Source organism: Rissa tridactyla, chromosome 1 (assembly GCF_028500815.1).
Source record: "Rissa tridactyla isolate bRisTri1 chromosome 1, bRisTri1.patW.cur.20221130, whole genome shotgun sequence".
NCBI classification, from domain to species: Eukaryota; Metazoa; Chordata; class Aves; order Charadriiformes; family Laridae; genus Rissa; species Rissa tridactyla.
Window position 1 is genome coordinate 186,030,954 of NC_071466.1, and position 18,424 is coordinate 186,049,377.

Here is an 18,424-nt window from a genome sequence, read left to right on the forward strand (position 1 = left end):
TAAGAGAACAAACTAATCTGTTTTGCCATGGACTACTTAGGGCACAATTAGGAGAAGGGAGAACCCTTCTGCCTCCGAGTGCTGAAATATTCAGTACTCACACAGTATAAGCTTTCCTGCCTTGCTGTTTAAACTCACATTGGTGGGCTGCATCGGTCCCAAAGGCAAGCAATTGAATTAATTTCACTAAGGCAGACACACAGACAGTTCTCCAGGAGCGAGAATGACCTTTTCGGTATCCCCATCATCAATACTTTATTTCAACACATTTTCACCACAGCTGAAAGCCTGTTTTCCCAGGAGGAATCAGCAATTTGAGTCAGCCACTGCTTTCATAAGTTGAGCTTTCTTTGTCAAGAACTAGCTAAATGTCAGTGTTAGCTGGCCAGGTGTTAGAACAAGAAGGTGCGAAGAAGAAGTTGTGATCTCTCTGATTATAACGTTGCCCTTCTGTCACTCTGGCACAGGTAATACTCTAGCTAGGCATTTATCGAAATGTTCTCAATACCCCAAGTTTTCTCTTCAATGCCAATATAACATTTGTCTCGTGGGTTGAAGGTAGTGGTTTGGCGTGTGCTGTCTCAAGAGATGTACATGATACAAAGTGGCTCTTCAAGATGTGTGCAAACAAGCAACGATTAAGCAGCAATTTCTACGCAAAGGAAAAGCCAAGGAGAAAGAAATATGGGGAGTGCTATATGTATGCAGAAGTGGCAATTATTAGAATGTTTTGACCTTTTCTACAAAGCACCAGCAGTTCTTTATTAAACATACACAGAGAATAACAAGTAATTAGAATTAAGTCACAGATGCCAGGAAACTATCTTCGTTGCTGATAACCCTAGTCAATAAAAGTGGAACACTTTCAATTTGATTGATTGCAGCTCCAAGTTTTGGAATGCATAGCAACTTGAGATAGGAAGGAAGGTTAGATTGTTTATTAGTTTTACTACATCACTTTTTATTGGATTGAAGCCTGTGACATTGTGTTTCAGACAGAAAATAAAACCTGAGAAAGGTATGAGGAGAGCCTAAAATCCATTGCGGTATGGAAAGTTAAACTTCCAGTAGTAGAACACAGTAGCGCAAAAGCAATTGGTTTCTCTGCTGTCAGATCTTTCCGCTGTGAGAGATTCCCCTACTGGGTTTAAAGACATAAGAAAATGGATTTCTTTTGGCACTTCTTCAGTATTCCCTAGTTAGAGGTGATTAGATTGAGCTGTTGGTGGTTGGTCTTTTAGACACCCACTGTAACAGGGGAGCAGCTTCCAGGCTATACTAATCTCAGATTTCAAATCTCAGTTCTCCACTTCCCACCTGCAGGTGTATGAGCTTCTTGCTGCATCCAGGGCCAGTGCCCTCTGAAGGTTTCTGGCTTGTGCAAGTGCTACAGCTTGCAGAACCATAGAAGGAACAGCGCTGAATTGCACCAAAGAGAAACTGAGCCTGCCTTGATTTCTTTCTTGGGGCTACAAAGAATTTAAACCTCATAGGGATTAGGAAATGTTCTTCGGGGGCTTGTCCATTTTGCTTTCTAAGAGGACCACTTCAAAGTAGTGTTTATATAGACTTATCTTCGGCTCATCTTTTTTAAGTTTTAGTTGCTTTGAAGAAAGTTCCCTCTTTCAGCTGAGACAACCTTTAAAAGCCAAGGAAGCGTGGGTTCGAAACTTTTCTTTCTTGATTGTTCTCTATGGTCTGCCTCAAATCTGGGTCTGTCCGTGTCCCCTGGACGTGTGCTGACAGTACTACAGAAAGAATTCTGTGATCAGTGTTAGTCAGAAATTTGTTTCCTTCAGCAAGGGCTCCAGTTTTAAAGATTCAGGTGGAAACACCTCTGTTAAGATCACAGAAGCACGGGAGCATTTCCTTAAAAACTTATTTTAACAGAATAACAAAACTGCACCTACCCCTTTTGCAGGAAATGGTCCCATTAGGACACCATACTAAAAATTCCTAGCTAGACGGGGACTCCTTGGTAGCAATTAGACTTTGTCAGTGCTTGATAATGAAATAATAGTTGCTGAATTGCCTGTTCTGCACTTACATTGACCTTGGCTACTGCTGCTTCTTTCACATGACTGAAAACATTGAGTACTTGGACTAATGTACTTGAACACAGAAATGCATAATCCCATTTTATTGTACCTACAGGCAACGGAAGACCTAGAGATTCCTTTGCTATTAGTTTTGCTTCACATTATACTCCTGGGTAGACCTGTGGTCTCTATAACAGTTACCGAGAGAAATGATGAGAAATGCAGCTGTAGGGCTTCAACCTCTTAGTAGCGCTTGTTGCTTTTCCCTTGGAAATAGAATTAGGTTATGCATCATCCTATTTCTGTAAAAGTGGTGAAAGATCAGCCGCTTAGTCTTTGAGAACTGCGTGAGTTTGGGAAGTCTTAAATTTTATATATATGTAAATATAGCATTCAGCACGGTATATTATCTGGTACCTTCCTCTTTGCCCCCCTACACCTTTTGTTTATAGTTTCTTTACACAGTCTTATTGGTGCTCTCAAGGTTGTCTCTCATGTACCATTTCATAAAAGAGAGCTAGGCTAAGACAGTAGACATTGCAGCCTCAAGCTTCATTGCATTAAAAAAACTGTAACCACTGAGGGCAAAATCCTACAATAAGAACATTAAGGCCCAGTTAATATTTGCTCTGCAGTTCTGCATAAGGTCTGGATTCCTCTGAATTTGTCCCCTGCAATGTCTAAAAGCTTCCAAGATCAGTTGAAGAGAGAAGCTGTATTGGTCTGTACCAGAATAGTGTGGGTTATACCTCATCAGCTGTTGGACTTTTTGCATACTTCCACGTCCAAAGAATAGCTCACCTAATTAGTGCAGCCCCTTAGGATTTACCAAGAATATCTGGCAGGTACCAGCTGTTGTTGATACAGAATATGAGATCAACGTACCTTCACTCTCAGCAGGTACCACATTCTTGGAATGAGACAGGTGCAAATGAAAGGATTGGAAAGCATCAATCCAGAATGCCCAATTCAAAAAGGATCTTTTTGGTTGCAAGGGTTTATTTGTATGTGTATGTTCTGAAACGTCTGGCTAGGCTCCTTGTGTGCCGTCCTGCTTGCAGAAATAGAATCGCTTCCTTCTCTGTGTGATAGAGCAGGCTGCCAGACAACACAGAGGGCTGGGGCTCTACCAGAACAGTATTTTCCACAATCCAGGATAATCATGCACAGAATCACAGAATCACAGAATGGTTCGGGTTGGAAGGGGCCTTAAAGATCACCTAGTTCCAACCCCCCTGCCATGGGCAGGGACACCTCCCACTAGACCAGGCTGCTCAAAGCCCCATCCAGCCTGGCCTTGAACACTTCCAGGGATGGGGCATCCACAGCTCCTCTGGGCAACCTGTTCCAGTGCCTCATTACCCTTACAGTAAAGAATTTCTTCCTGATATCCAATCTAAATCTACCCTCTTTCAGTTTGAATAATGAGGAATGGAGGCATATTACAAGCCTCAGGATGCTTCCCAGCCTTAATGGATGAACAAAGTCCAAAATGGTCACTTCAGCATCTATGTCTCTGGATCTGGAAGGCAGAGGAATTGCTGACTGTCAGGATGTCTGAATTTATCTCACAGTACATTCAGTATTTTAACTAGTACATGAAATTTCTTGTAGTTGAAAAACAGCTGTCAGTTTGGAGTCTTATACTTAGGCCTTTCTACAGCGCTGGTAATGTTTAACAGAAGCTTTGTTACTGATAGCGCTTAAGGAGACAGGAAATAAAGAATCACTACTCTTCAGCAGGAAGTCTTACTAGCACTCCAAAAGCTCCGTTGAAATCCTTTTGCCTTTATTCATGATCATAATCATGATCAACAAATAAAACCATAAAGTGACTTTTTTTTTCCATCCATCCCAAACAGAGCTATAGGCATTAAGGCTTCATTACTGAGTTTGGGAATGCAACTTAAACATGACCAGAGAGAAGACAGGTATGGAGACACATTAGTATTTAAATATTCTGGAGTGTGGGCTGGGTACAAACTTGGCAGAGTTTCTCATCTTTTATAAAAGGACTAATAAAACAGAAACTCAACCACCACATTTTAGCAGACAGTAATTTGAACACATTTACTGTATGAGGAAACAACATTTCTGTGAAGCTGGTATTACCGGCATCTGAAGTCTCAGCTCTCCGTCTTCCACATCTGCTAAGCACTCTGACAGCTGGCTTGCATGAAGTCATGAATAAATTATTCACAATCCACTTGCTCTTTGAAGAATGATTACATCAGTCAATAGATTTACTTAGAACACAGAACAGAAACCAAAGTTCCTGCTCAGAAGAGCTTGGGCTCCCTATCAAAGGTACTCCTTCCTGTTTTGCCTTAAACGAAAAGTATTCAGGTATCCTCATGTTGTCACCTTGCTGAGCTAATGCCACTCCTCAGAGCTAAAGTCATTGAGAAACTTCAGTTGCTTTAGAGCAAAGGAAATGTTCACCTTCCCAACCCAGCTCTTCCAACAGCGTGTTTCTCAATGGTAGAGGTGTTCATCTTCTCTTTACATAGATCACAATCTAACTGATATCAGAAAGACCTCCAGGGGAGATCTTGTCTGGCTTTATGTGAACGTCCTGCACATAAGTCTGGATGGCTCATCAGAGGAGGGAAAGTTTTAACTTTCAGTCAGCTGCATAAGAATGTATCTCTGAGCCCTTTGTCATTCCCTAGCAAGATGTACACAGGTTATTTTCTAATTATGCCTTGTTCATGTTCCTTGTGAGTTTATTGCAAGTTTTCTCATCTGTCGTTACGAATCTTGTATTTGTGGGGTTTTGCCCAAAGTATTATTGAGCTGTCATTAACTCCAAGATCTCTTTCCAGAATAGATCCAAAAGACTGATTTGATTTTTGAGCGGGTATTCCCCCTTGCACCTTACAGTTGAGTCTCATCTGACATATTATTGTTTACTCAGCCAATATTATGAAATACTTCTATATTTCACTGTCAATTTTTTTGCTTTTAATACTTTCTTATCAACAGCCTTTTTCATCTCGCTGTTGATCCATTCCTCCAGATGACTAAGTATAGTGGGCAGCACACATTCTGGCACAGATTTTTGGGGCGCTTCCCCGGAATAACTCTCCTTTGTGACAGCCTGACCATTTATTCCTGCCTTTTATAACTTACTAATTAACCCGCTATTAGTCTGTGAGTCAACAACCTCTTTTATTCCATGGGACATAGTTCCTTTAACAGCGTGTATTATGCAAAGGAGCTCGTGAAGTTTTCAAATAAAAATATTACATTATATGAAATGTATCCCCTCTTTAAAGTCTTTTTCATTAGCATAGTATATGTTTACTCTGAATCTATAATGTAGTATCTTTAAACAATCTTTCTATCTGAAAACGTTTTATCCTTTTGGCCACTAGTTTTAATTCATCTTTAAAAAGTCATCATTTTAACGTAATTCCCCCTTTGAAAAGAAAAGATTTTTTGCAGCCTGTTAAATTGCTTTAAGGATATTCAACTTGCGTACATTGTGGTCACTGTTGGTCACCAATACAGAGTAGTGGCTCAGTGGACAGGTTTTGAATTAGAGCCTGCACACTGGTCAGGGCCAAGTCAAATGATGCCTTGTCCCTTCGGGAATTCTTTGACCGTCTGTTCCAAGAAACAGTCAGTAAATCTGTTAAATACAGCCTTGGGTCACAACCTGGTGGGGCAATTTGAATTCCCGTTTTTATGGAGTTTTCTGCCTTTGCAGTCTCTCAAATATTACAAATGGAGTTTAGCCATTCCAGGTACTGCCACCATTTTGTATGACTTTAGTCCGGTATTTTTCCCGTGTAGGCATGAAATCACTTGTGGTACAACTAACTCCTAGCTTTCTGTAACGTGTATCACTACTTCTTCATCCATGGTACTCCTTTGTCATTGCAGCATTAACTTGTACCCTGGGATGATGGTAAGAAAAGGAAAAGCGTGCCAGATCAAAGCTGCTGTAATTTGTAATGTAAGCTAGGTAAATAGGAAATTATCTTCAATTTAGCACTAGGTAACTAGTTACGTTTTGTTTGGTTTTTTTTCTGAGGGAAACCTCCAAGTCTTTTGAGACTTAATGTTCTAATGTCATAACATTCAAGCTGCTTGATTCCTAAGCAGCGTGTTGTAAATAGCCTGAAGTGAATTATTTTTATCTGCTTTGTTGTGCTTTTGGGGTTTTTTTTTTAAACAATAGGAAATCAATAATAACATGCCTCTGTGATTGGATATACTGTAAATACTCAACCTGTCATCGTCCCCTCTCCCTTTTTCAGACGCAAAAGATGCAGGATGGCAGTGTACCCTGTCCATATGGTTATGGAATTTGGAGAGCTGGTTATGGCTGTAAACAAAATGTCAGTAACATAATTCACCATTCAGTATAAATCCAAAGTAAAAAAGCTGAACAAGGTTTTGCTTGGTGTGGATGATCTGTGTGCAAGTTCTTTGCAGATAATGCCTGAAGTTTGATGTGGATGAATAATGCAGATGAGAATTTCACGCATGCAAAGTTTGTGTTTCTCTTGCTACTTTATAAACACACTGCTGTTTCTGATTAGGTTAGAATCAAAACCTAAATAGCTCCTGCTTCGACCAGGGATATTTAAATTGCTGCATCCAGAACATCTATTTTAATGAATTAAACAACTGAAAAAACCAAGGTTGGGATTTTTCATAAGTTCTCAATGTTGGGTAAGCTCGGCTCAATACCAGAGTCAATGATGAAACCTCAATTATGTTCAGTAACAGCGCTCTAGCCGTTACCGTGTTGAAAAACAAACCTCAGAAGCATTTTCCTCATGGGCAAATTGTGAAGTACACTTGTACGTAAGTGCCAAATGCAGACTTAGTGTTCTAGGGTCACCATTTGTGTTTAAAGGAAACTGTTCTTATTTACATGACAGCTGAACTTCGTCCAAGTATCTCATTAAATATGGCTGCTTTCAGTTAAGTGGCCAGGTTGTTGAGAAATTACATTATTCATTTATGACACTAGCTACGTGAAAGCTTTGTACAAAAGAGTGTTTTAAACAAAGGAACACAAGTGTCGGAAAGTCATTTATTAAAAATGACTTCAGTGATAAAGGGAATTGTGCTGTTAACCTGAATCATTATTTTTAAATAGGATTTGTGTTTGTTCTCTTTATTGCATAACTTAAAACCAGTTAGAGCAAGTATATGGAGATCTTAACTTTAAATTGACAGATTGTATGGATTTAAGAGACATTAAAGGAAGGAGAGAGCAGCTTTTCCATCCCTCTGCACTGCCCAAACCAGCATCACTCAAACCGTTCCTGTTAGCTACTTGTCTAAAAACCTTCAAGGCTGGAGACTGCACAGCCTCCGCAGGGCCGTCTGTTCGCTAATTATGTATCCTTGCTGTTGGGATGGGTTTCCCTGTCTGATGTGCCCGCGATGCTTCAGCTGTTCAGGGCCATGCGAATAGCCACACTGAATTAGGTTCATGACCCCAGTTATCTTCTGCCCTGTTGCAACAGCATCTGACTCCAGATGCTTCAGAAGATAATGAAGCAGAAGATGTGGAGATCTGAGACAATTCGCCTGTTCTGGATTATCTGATATGTAAATAAGGGCACCATAGACCCTAATGCATGAAATGTAATCTCTCTTCCAAAATCTGTTAGCTTTACGAATTGAATACTCTTGCTAGCTTTATACACCTTTGGCTATGCATTTTTTTTCCCTTCTTAACATTCTATGGCAGTGAGTGTCGTAGTTTTTCTATGCGTTGTATGAAAAGTTTCTTCCTTTTATCAGGCTTAAATTTGTTGTCTTTCAGTTTTGTTCACTGTCCCCTGTCTTGTGTGTTAGGCAACATGGAGAGCAAAAGCTCTCAACATGTCTTCTCTGGAGTATTCTTTATTTTTTGGCTATATCCCTTCTTGCTGATGTCCTTTTAGAGATGAACAATCCATTGCTTTTCAGTTCTTCTCGAAGGACGTTTTCTTCATCCTTCCCGTAAGACCTAGTAATTTTGCAATACCTTTTTTTGAGATGGTGCCGCTGTTATTGCACACTGTATTTGAAGGAAGCCCACAATGCTGCCTATTGGTACAATGGAATTCTAATAATTTCCCTGCTGTTTTTCATCCCAATTCATATTCATGTTAGCAACTTGTGTGCTTATGTTGACTGCAGCCACACTTGGAGTTGAAATGATAATTGAGTTATTTTGCTTTAAACTGAATGTGCTTGAGGTGAATTGGGGGTTTCATTTCCATTATTGAACCCAAAGCTGAGTGTTTTATTAAGTTTTTATGCTGATGGTGAAAGATACCTGCATGACCATATTGCTTTTTTTGTCTTGTACTGATCAGTTGGACAGTTAAATATCACACCACTACTTTTTAATGAACTCTACTTAGGAGCTGGGGCCCGACTGTTGTGGAATTGTATTTAGAGCTGAACTCAGTGTACTGATATTTACAACCGCCATAGATCTAGTTTTTATTTTTCTAGTGTTTTCCACATTTTATCACATATAGCTGCTTACCTCATGCCCTTTCAAAGCTTTTCTCCCAGGTAAGTTTTCCGCATATGGACAGCTGAAGAAGCTAAACAAAGACTATTCAGGTAGAAGGCAGTGTGTGCTGCTAGTTTCCCCTTGCAAAATAATTGTGTGTACCCTGATGAAGTAGACCTTTAAAAGTACTCTTGAATTCTTTGAGATATGATTGTTTTGAAGTCATTACCTTTATTCACTGGAGACATTATTTTTTTTTCTTTATTTTCTATGCTAGACACAAGGGCTATAGATGTCACTGCAGCTTGAATAATTAAGATATTCTAGTTTGCACACCCTAATAAATGATGCAACTTAAAGCATGGTGTGCTGGCTTAAATGAGCTTACAGGTCAGATGTCACCTTTCACATTAACTTCTCAGCAAGTGAACTCAAATGTGCTACACAGAGCCAGCAAAAGGTTTTAAAAACAAGATTCTGCAGCTTTTCTTGTTTAACTGCACATGTCTCATGAACGGTTGCCACAAACTAGTGCTCTTTAGGGAGCTGAGAATTATTTTTGCGCTTATGTTTCCTGTAATTTCTTCATTGAAACCACCTTGCTCAGTAGCATTCACTTAGAAGGATGCATAGGAAAACTCAAAATATCATGTTTTAAAAGTTGATGTGACTTGAAAAATATTTTTTGTGAACTTGTAAGTTATTTATCCCCATTCTGATGAAGTGCAAATTAATTTTCAGCTGAAGGCTTTAATGGCCAAGAATCATTTATATTGACTGCCGCAAGAACATTTTTGTTAGTTGAATGTAGGCTAAGAGCATTTCATGGCATGTTTTTGCAGACATTGATGAATGTGGAACCGGAAGGCATAGCTGTGCCAATGACACTGTTTGCTTTAACTTGGATGGTGGGTACGACTGCCGATGTCCCCATGGCAAGAACTGCACAGGAGACTGTATCCATGAAGACAAAATCAAGCACAACGGTCAGATTTGGGTGCTGGAGAATGACAGATGCTCTGTCTGCTCATGCCAGGTCAGTAGAAACAGAAGTAGCTGCTTCTGCAAGATGGCGGTAGGGACGAGGGAAGAACGTTGTGATTCAAGTGAAATTCCTCTTTTAGCTGCCTTCTCAGGTGTTGGTATGGTGTTGCAGAAAAATGGAATTACATATTATATAGGGTTTGGGGGAGAGCCTCTCTCTGCAACCTGCATGAGCAGAACTTCCACGGGAGATTTATTATACAATACTGGAAGAAGGATGGTAGAACTGTTTTGTTAGCAGAGATGCCACCTGTGTTTTCTGGGTGGGAGTAACGGCATTTTCATGCAAAGAAGCTGTCTGTCTAGACACATATTGGCGTTGGTGACTGACGCCAGTAACTCTAGCAGATGGCTATAAATAGAAGTAGGTTCTCTATCTGCAGAGTAATTCAGCTTAACTTTCTCAAATGTTTGCTGCGGGAAGCTTGATCCCAAGCTAAATGCTGATGAAGAATGAAGGCCCAATACACTGCTGACAAAGTCCCGAGCATTTCAGCAGCTCAAGTTTCATGCGCACAAATTTTATTTCAGACCTACCTATCATCTTCCTTAGGTGAATAGTTACAGAAGAGAAGGACAGGTCTGAAAGTTTAAAACAAGACTTAAATAGCATCCATATGAAAATGACATAAACTTATTGCAATCCATTAAAAGGTTTGCCTGTTGGGAAAGACACCCTTGGGTTCCATCACCCTGGGGGAAAGCTGTCTGAAGGTTGATTGCAGGAAGGATGTATATAAGACAACAGGGGAACTTCATGGTAGTTACTGTGTATCGTGGTTTCTGCCTCTGTTTGAATTGTATTTTGACAAAGATATTGTCTAGTGGAAAAACTCGTGAGCTGCTAGTGGCTTAGAATCATGCCAAAAAATCAAATTTTGGTACAAGTACTGCTGGAGTTGTGCAAATTTCTGCCATCGCTTTATGTCTGTCTCCCAACAACAGAGTGGATATGTGATGTGCCGCCGAATGGTCTGTGACTGTGAAAATCCCACTGTTGACCTATTTTGCTGTCCTGAATGCGACCCGAGGCTCAGCAGTCAGTGTTTACATCAGAGCGGGGAGCTTTCCTACAACAGCGGTGACTCCTGGATACAGAACTGTCAGCAGTGTCGCTGTTTGGTAAGGCTCCCGATTACAGCAGCCGAGGCAGGAGGGAAAAAGGATGTGAGATATTCTGATCTGTGAATAGTTAATTTTCATGCATTAGCATCCATTTAATTTCCTCTGGAGTATGTGTATAATCGAAATCTGGTTTTCATGGATATTTGTCCATATTGTCAAGTTCCAGTCAAAAATGCATTCTGACACAGTAGATGTAATAGAAATTATTTAATCATGAAGATTGTTTTAGCAAAGAGTGGAGGTCATTTGGATATGGCACCTGCACAGCAACACTCACGTGTTCACTCATTCAAAGACCAATGTAGCTGTATAACAGAATTCTAAATATGTATTTATTTTCACGATTGATAATTTCAAAGATGCCAATAGACTAAAATATGTTTATTCATGCAGACATTCTGAGTAACGGAAGAAATAATAAGACTCGATGCATTTTTCAAAATAGTGAAATGACTTTTTTAAAAAAAAAATCTTTTAAAGCTTGCGATCTTTTTCCTAGGCATGTATTTCAGACTCTGAGCAAAAAGCTATTCTGCATAATGCCGCTCAAGAAGTTTCTATGACTGAAAAAAATCCCAAGATAAAAACAACTAGCTTTTATCACAGGTTATCTCCAAATGTAAAGCCTAGTCCATCTAGCATCTTTCTCTTGTCAGGGTATCATGAATAACAGCCAGAAACCAATTTCTGTAGACATTGTACTTTCAGTGTTACTGCTGCTAAAATCCAATGAAATAGATTCCCAGGTGCTTCATTAAATGTCTTCAAACCAAACCAAACCAATCCAATGTATAGTTTGGGATCTCAATAGATGTTTCTTTTTTTTTCAAGATGCTACTTCTGTAACTAAAGCCTGCTTTCTTACAGTTGTCAGGGCTTTTTTGTGGGGGTGACAAGGTATTGTGTACTCCTTGTACTGTCCATCACTAAAAAAATAATTTGAAATATCAAGATCAGTGACTGATTTTAAGATTGCTTTTATTCTTACCGTCATGTGATTCAAAAAGAGGAAAACAGACACAGCTGAAAATTTTGTAAAAGAGTAACTTCACAATACTTTCTGCAACAAGGAGGGTGAATTTGGAGCTATGGTAAATCCTGGGGAATTTTTCTCAGTTTTTGCTCTGGAGATACTGCACTCAGCATTCTAAAAGCCTTAGGTACAGGTTTTGTGAATAAACTTCTTTCCTAGGACCAAACGCTATTCTCTTTGCCTCCCTTAAATCCAGACTACTCAATCTGTGTTTCAAATGAGCTGAGTAAATTGGAGGTCAGAGATGGACCTGCTCCAAAAGGAATATGCATTAATGACTTCTGTGAAGTCTTTTCTTTGACCAATAGATAGGAAACTTTGGCCCTTGTCCAGAGTTGAAGGGAAGCTGACCCCGACTTCTAGTAACTGATATGAATAATTTGACATCTTTAGATTTGTGTACAGGCATACGGTAACTTCCCCTGCAGATATTCTGGCCCAACACAAGCCTCTCTTTTGGCCTTTTCGTACCCTGACTGTACTGAACCCGTCACTAATCACAACAGAAAGTGTGATTAAGTGTGGCCGTTCAGGTATTCCGATCGCAACATCCAAAATGGATGGTAAGGGGGTGTAGGACCTCTCACTGAAAATGTGCTGGTGTTCCCTGCTGCATTGGGTTGCTGGTAGCTTGACACCTGTAGTTCAGCTGATGCATTTGTAACCGTGGCAAAGATAAACTCTAGCCCATCCAAAGCTGAATTTGAGGGCTTTATATGGCGACCCAAAAGTCGTAGTAGAAGTAAGAACCAGGTGAAAGGTGAAACAGGAGATTTTGAAGCACTTTTGCAGTGCAGCACCTTGAGTATTGTGTCCAGTTCTGGGCACCTCAATATGAGAGAGATATTGAGGTGCTGGAGCGAGTGCAGAGGAGGGCAACGAAGCTGGTGAAGGGCCTGGAGAATAAATCTTATGAGGAGCGATTGAAGGAGCTGGGACTGTTTAGTTTGAGGAAGAGGTGGCTGAGGGGAGACCTCATCGCTCTCTACAACTACTTGAAAGGACACTGTAGAGATGTTGGTGCTGGTCTTTTCTCACAGGTAATTAGCGATAGAAGAAGAGGGAATGGCTTCAAGCTGCAGCAGGGTAGGTTTAGGCTGGACATTAGGACAAAATTCTTCACAGAAGGAGTGGTCAGACACTGGAATAGGCTGCCCAGGGAGGTGGTGGAGTCACCATCCCTGAATGTGTTTAAGACTCGTTTAAATGCAGTGTTAAGGGATATGATGTAGGGGAGAACTTTGTAGAGTGGAGATGATGGTTGGACTGGATGATCCCAAGGGTCTTTTCCAACCTAAATGGTTCTATGATTCTATGATTCTATGTTATGGCTTCTGTCACTTCTAAAAGTAGAACTTCACAAGGACAGATCCATATTCTGTATTGCATGTTGTTTATGGAGAATTTTCAGCTGCAACTTGATGCACAGTGTGTTGAAATAGGTTAAAACTAATACACTTCCTGAATAGCATGCAGAAAAAGCACCCAACTTGCTGTGTCTCCCACAGGCAATGAATTTCGGTGTTCTTTGTGCTGACTTCTGAATGGGACCAGATGGATAAAATTAGCCAGTAATTAGCCAGTTAAGAAACATAATGCTGAGTCAGAGGAATGGGTAATGAAACCAAGTAAGAGCTTATAATCTTCTCTTGTTCTCATAATATTTGTAAACAGCAAGGCGAGGTTGACTGCTGGCCCTTGCCGTGCCCAGAGGTGGATTGTGAATTCAGTGTCCTCCCGGAGAATGAGTGCTGCCCACGCTGTGTCACTGACCCCTGCCAAGCGGACACCATTCGCAATGACATCACTAAAACCTGCCTGGATGAAACCAACGTCGTTCGCTTCACTGGATCTTCTTGGATTAAGCACGGCACAGAGTGCACCCTCTGCCAGTGCAAGGTAAAGAATATAAAAATTCAGCTGAGATGCCTCTTTCGCAGCTTGTTCTGTAGCGTATAAATATTAATGCACTGAGTCTGGTCAGTGGGTAGTTGGTGTCTACACTTGTTTTAAAGCAGCAGAGATTATGGTAAAAATGTTCAACTTTGTTGACTTCACTCTTGCATGTGCTAGCAGGATGGTTTAATGTGCTAGCAGGTTGGAAGCAGGACAACATCCCATGCTGCAGCATGCTGTGGACACAGTGGTGGGCTTGGCTTTTCTGCCAGGATAGCTCGCTTCAATTTTGATTGCATTTTTACCGTACAGCCCCATGCTGTCTTGGAAGTATATACAGTAACGAATGTATATGTCAGACTAGACTTCACACAAGAAATTTGTTCTATGTGATACTATAGCATTATCAGAACTGATTGAATTGCTTTTTGAGAACAGTAATTGTTTTGAGAATAAAAGGAGTAGCTATATATATAGCTTTCTTGCTTTAAAATTATGAGTAGAATCAACATAATGTTTAGAACATTTAATAGTTTTCGTAGTCAAAGGAATTCATTGTCTTGAGGAGAAAGACTAATGGCTGTGGGCTTATGTGAATTCTGGCATCTCTTTTCAAAGATGCAAAAGAAAAGGAGGTTAAAAGAAGTTTTTCCATTCAAAATAAGCCTGTAAGGTGAATTGTACTTTGCACCATCCAATACTGAAGAATGACAAAGAGTGTTTCCACAGTAGCCAAGGAGAGAGAGAGAAAGAGCAGGATTCGTCCAGAGATCTTTAATTATTACTGAAATTCACAGTTGATTTTGGTCTTTATTCTATGTCCTTCCCAAGGAAGATATTTCCCAAACTCTAGTGTATGGTACAACTAACTACTTTGAAAAGGTGCTCATAAAAAATAATCTAACTTCAGCACCTCCTGCTGGGAGCGGTGGGGAGTAACTGTTCATGTAGCAGAAGTTGCCACGCACCACTTTCTTCCTCCACTTTGCCTTACACAACACTGTGTGCAACAGCAGCTGCTGTTGTCGAGGCGTAGTCCTTTTATGAGGGAAGTGGTATGCACCAAGTAGGCGTCGACATTTGTCTTGCTGTCAGAACGGGTCGGTGGTTAGAAGAAAATGATGTGATCTGACAGAGTAGCTAATGGTTAGAAAGCCAGCTGCTGCCCAAAGGATGATGGCACAGCCTTACATGCAGAAACCCATACTTTTGGGGTCCGTAGCTGGTGGCATACACCAACTCCAGTGCTAGAAGTTACTTTTCGCTTGGGCAAGTTCCTGAGGTTCATGTGCCGTGGTTTCGCCATCTGTAAAACAAATATTCATGTGTGATTCTTCTCTAAAGCTCTTTAGAGATTCAGCGATGGGAAATCTGTTCTCGTCGTTGTCCTGCTAATCGGTGGCAATACAGCAGCCATGTGTCAGTTCTGCTGATGGCCGCCTGTGTGCTGCTCCCATCTGCCCTTTTCACTTAAGCAAGGACTGAACCTTAAACATCAGCTAATTTGTATTCAGTGTAAACAGCTACATAGCCTAATAAAATCCATTGCTGCCCTGGGAATATATGTAAGATTAAGACAGATATTCTACCAAACCCCACAGATTTAATATGGCTCAGGTGAGAAGCTCCTTAACAGTGAAGATGTACCACTTTGTCCCTCAGCAAGCCAAATTTTACACAGTTCTCATCACAGAACAATTTTCTTTTTGAAATACGCTATCTGCCCATATTGGCAGCATTTTAATATTGTAGCTCTGCATGCAAGCAGCCAGCTCCCTACAGATCAGGTTAATGCTGTGCCCAATTTGTATAGTTCTCTGTCTCATTCGTCCTGTGTCACCCCACTCTTTTCTTGCAGAGCATCACATGGAAGGTCAAAGATCCAGTCTAAGCCTCTTTAAGCAAGCTGTAGCAAAATAGGTTTACACAAGTCCTTTAAGAATTCAGAAACCTGGGCATCAGCTAAAGGTGACTTAGGTACAAAACAAAACCATTTCAAATCACAAGTAAAGGTGGACAGTAGGATTGTCTAACCTCCTGTAACACGAGTGAAAGAAAACGTTTGAATGATTCCTACCTTGGTCTTTCATCAGGCATGGCAATTTAGTCAACTGAATGTATTTGGAGTAATTTCAAAACAATACACAGCTTTTATTTGCAGTCTAAGAATCAGACTTAAGAAAAGAAGTAGTAGAGATGCAGAAAACAATTTCTCCAGTACTTTAATCATGTCATAGGCAATCTGTTCCCTTAATTGCTAATATTCTCAGATCAATGTCTGGACTATCAGGAAAAAACTTTATGGATTAATGTTTGCTGGTGTTAACAGCCAGGATGTATTAACTTGAGGCATACAGGGCTAAATAAAACGCAGAGTCCCGATCTAAATAGAATTCCGAAATGCCCTGTCTTGTTCAACAGCTTTGTGTGCCTCAGCAGATGCCCAGTACCTTTATGGCGGGAGCATTTCTTCGACTGATCCCAGCTTCGTTCAGTTTGACTGTTGTAGTGCTGGGATACAGAGCACAGCAAACCAAGCAATTAGAGGAATCATAGTAGCCCGTTCCCTTGGGCAAGGGAAGGACATGATGACAATGTCAGGAATCCAAGCAAAATCTGTAGATGTCTTGTATTTTACAAACCTGTACATTAAAGTCTGAAGGGTGTTTGCAAATGGCTGAGCTTGTTAAATTGACTGAGTTTCTACAAAATGCTAATTGTTTTGATTCTTCTTTCTGTTTTTTTCTTCCTTTAGAATGGCCACGTCTGTTGCTCAGTGGACCCACAGTGCCTTCAGGAACTGTGACACCAACAACCACCTCTCACAAGCAGTTTCTGGTTAAAGAATTTTCCTTCACAACAAAAAGACCTTTAGACCAAAAATTGTACAAAATTAAAACTAAAATTAGATTGGTTTTTGTCCATCTAAAGTGCAGATCTGTGATGAACTCAGTTACCTGAATCAGAGTGAAATTTATGGGACTCGAGACAAGCTCAGATGTGTAACCCTTTGTATGAGGTCAGGCCCAAATCTTCTGGCTATTTGTCTGTCTGACATCATTATGCAGAATATTAGTTTAGTGTAAAGTGACACATTGTAATGCTGTACATAACGATGTCAAGATCCAAAATCAACTAGGAGCTCTTACAGGGTCTTCCGAAACTTTGAGAGTCCAGCACTTGACCGGATGCAGAGATTTTTACCTAATCATATTTGGATCTGCACAAATGTGTTTGATTGCTCACTGCAGAATTTAGCAGACGTTTGAGTAAAAGGATGAAGCCTTCAGGAATAAAGAACCTAGCAGCTAAGATGTGATATGTACAGTATGTGCGCTGAAAAAAAAAAAAAGATAGAAGTTATTGTAAAAACAAAAAAAATTTAAAAAAAGCCAAAAAAGAAAACCCGTGATGCACAGGCATGGCTTCTTAATGTTTTCTGATGGGAAAAGTCATCAATATTTCCTTGTTTTACTGCACTTACTATTATTTCTTGATTGAATTTGTTCAGTATAAGCTCGTTATTGTGCAAATTTAAATAAATATTTCTCTTACCTTACATTTCTGTTTGTAGTGCCTTTTCTTTTCAGGGATGCCATTTTCATGCATGTTGTTACTGTCCCTTCTTTGCCAGCGTGCCTCAGCGTCTGGGCAGTACAGCCGGGGTATTGCTTGTCCAGCTCCTCTACGTATGGGAGCTTCTTCCCAACCTTATGCCTGTCATGTCCTATCTTTGTTATTCTGGGAATGCATAAATAACTTCATACATCTGAGTCATTACAGGAGAGTGAACAGAAAATTCATGTGCCTAAAGATGAGATCCTACATGCCAGCGGGATGCTGTCACCCAGGGTGGGTACAGGCCATTTGTGTGTGGCTTGCATCTGCTCAGATTTACAAGGGATCTTCTCTGATTCCTCATCTCTCCGCCTGCCCTGGGTTCGTTTATCTTTCTACAAGCTCCACAGCTGGTTTAGTTGTTTGTGTAAAGTATCTTGATGCATGAGGATCACTTCAATATGCAAACCCTATTTTCACTACTGTGCTGTTGGGACAAGAAATAATAGAGGCTAGGTGACCAAAGCTATGTTATTCTGGGAGAGAAATAAAGAACAAAGCCGCACTTATAAAAAGGATGATTTAAAAGCATTCTGTAAATACTTCTCCAGTAGTCATGTTCTTTTCAAAGGGCCTTGCTTCTCTTCAGCATCTCTTTCACCAGTTCAGTAGATTGTCACGCAACCTGGTCAGGCAAAACTTCCATTACTATTACCTCTGTGTATTATTAAGCTACAAGGGAAGTCCACATATGTATTTTTTACAAAACAGAAGTATTTTCCTGCAAACAGATGCTACTTCACAGTATTTCAGGTACAGCGGGAGATCAGAGGAACGCCACACAACTGCATGTGTCTGGTAGGTATTCCCTTGAGCCCTACTGTCTCTGAGTACTGGATGTTTTTGGAGCAGGGAATACAAGACATGCTATGCTATTGAATGCAACTAATAGAAACAAACCCAAGAAGCTAAAAATCTGAAAAAAATGCAAAAAGCCGCAAATTGATAGTCTGCATTGGACCATTAAAGCTATGAAGATTTTCAGACCAAATACACCTTTTTCCTCACCTAGTCCATAAATAACAGGTACTCGAGGGTTTTACTGTCTTGTCCAGCTCCTGGCAAGCTGCAATCAAAGTTTTTAAAGAAGAGCGCTAGCTCTGTAAAAAAGCTGCCTTCCTTGCAGTATTTTCTTGTGTGCCAGTAATTGTCAGGAGGTCATATTTTCCCCTCAGACGCCAAGGCACATCTCCA

The 18,424-nt window shown here is 40.4% G+C and overlaps 1 protein-coding gene across 2 annotated transcripts in view; it reads left to right on the forward strand.

Annotated features, from left to right (window-relative positions):
- NELL2 (neural EGFL like 2) overlaps nt 1-17,162 on the forward strand; it is a 156,574-nt gene extending 139,412 nt beyond the window's left edge. For both annotated transcript variants that reach the window (XM_054187934.1, XM_054187932.1), the window contains exons 17-20: nt 9,357-9,550; nt 10,504-10,680; nt 13,391-13,615; nt 16,368-17,162. In XM_054187934.1, the coding sequence (XP_054043909.1) occupies nt 9,357-9,550; nt 10,504-10,680; nt 13,391-13,615; nt 16,368-16,418 (647 nt within the window). In that variant the 3' untranslated portion in view covers nt 16,419-17,162. The remainder of the gene's footprint in view (nt 1-9,356; nt 9,551-10,503; nt 10,681-13,390; nt 13,616-16,367) is intronic.
- The last annotated feature ends 1,262 nt before the right edge of the window (nt 17,163-18,424 follow it).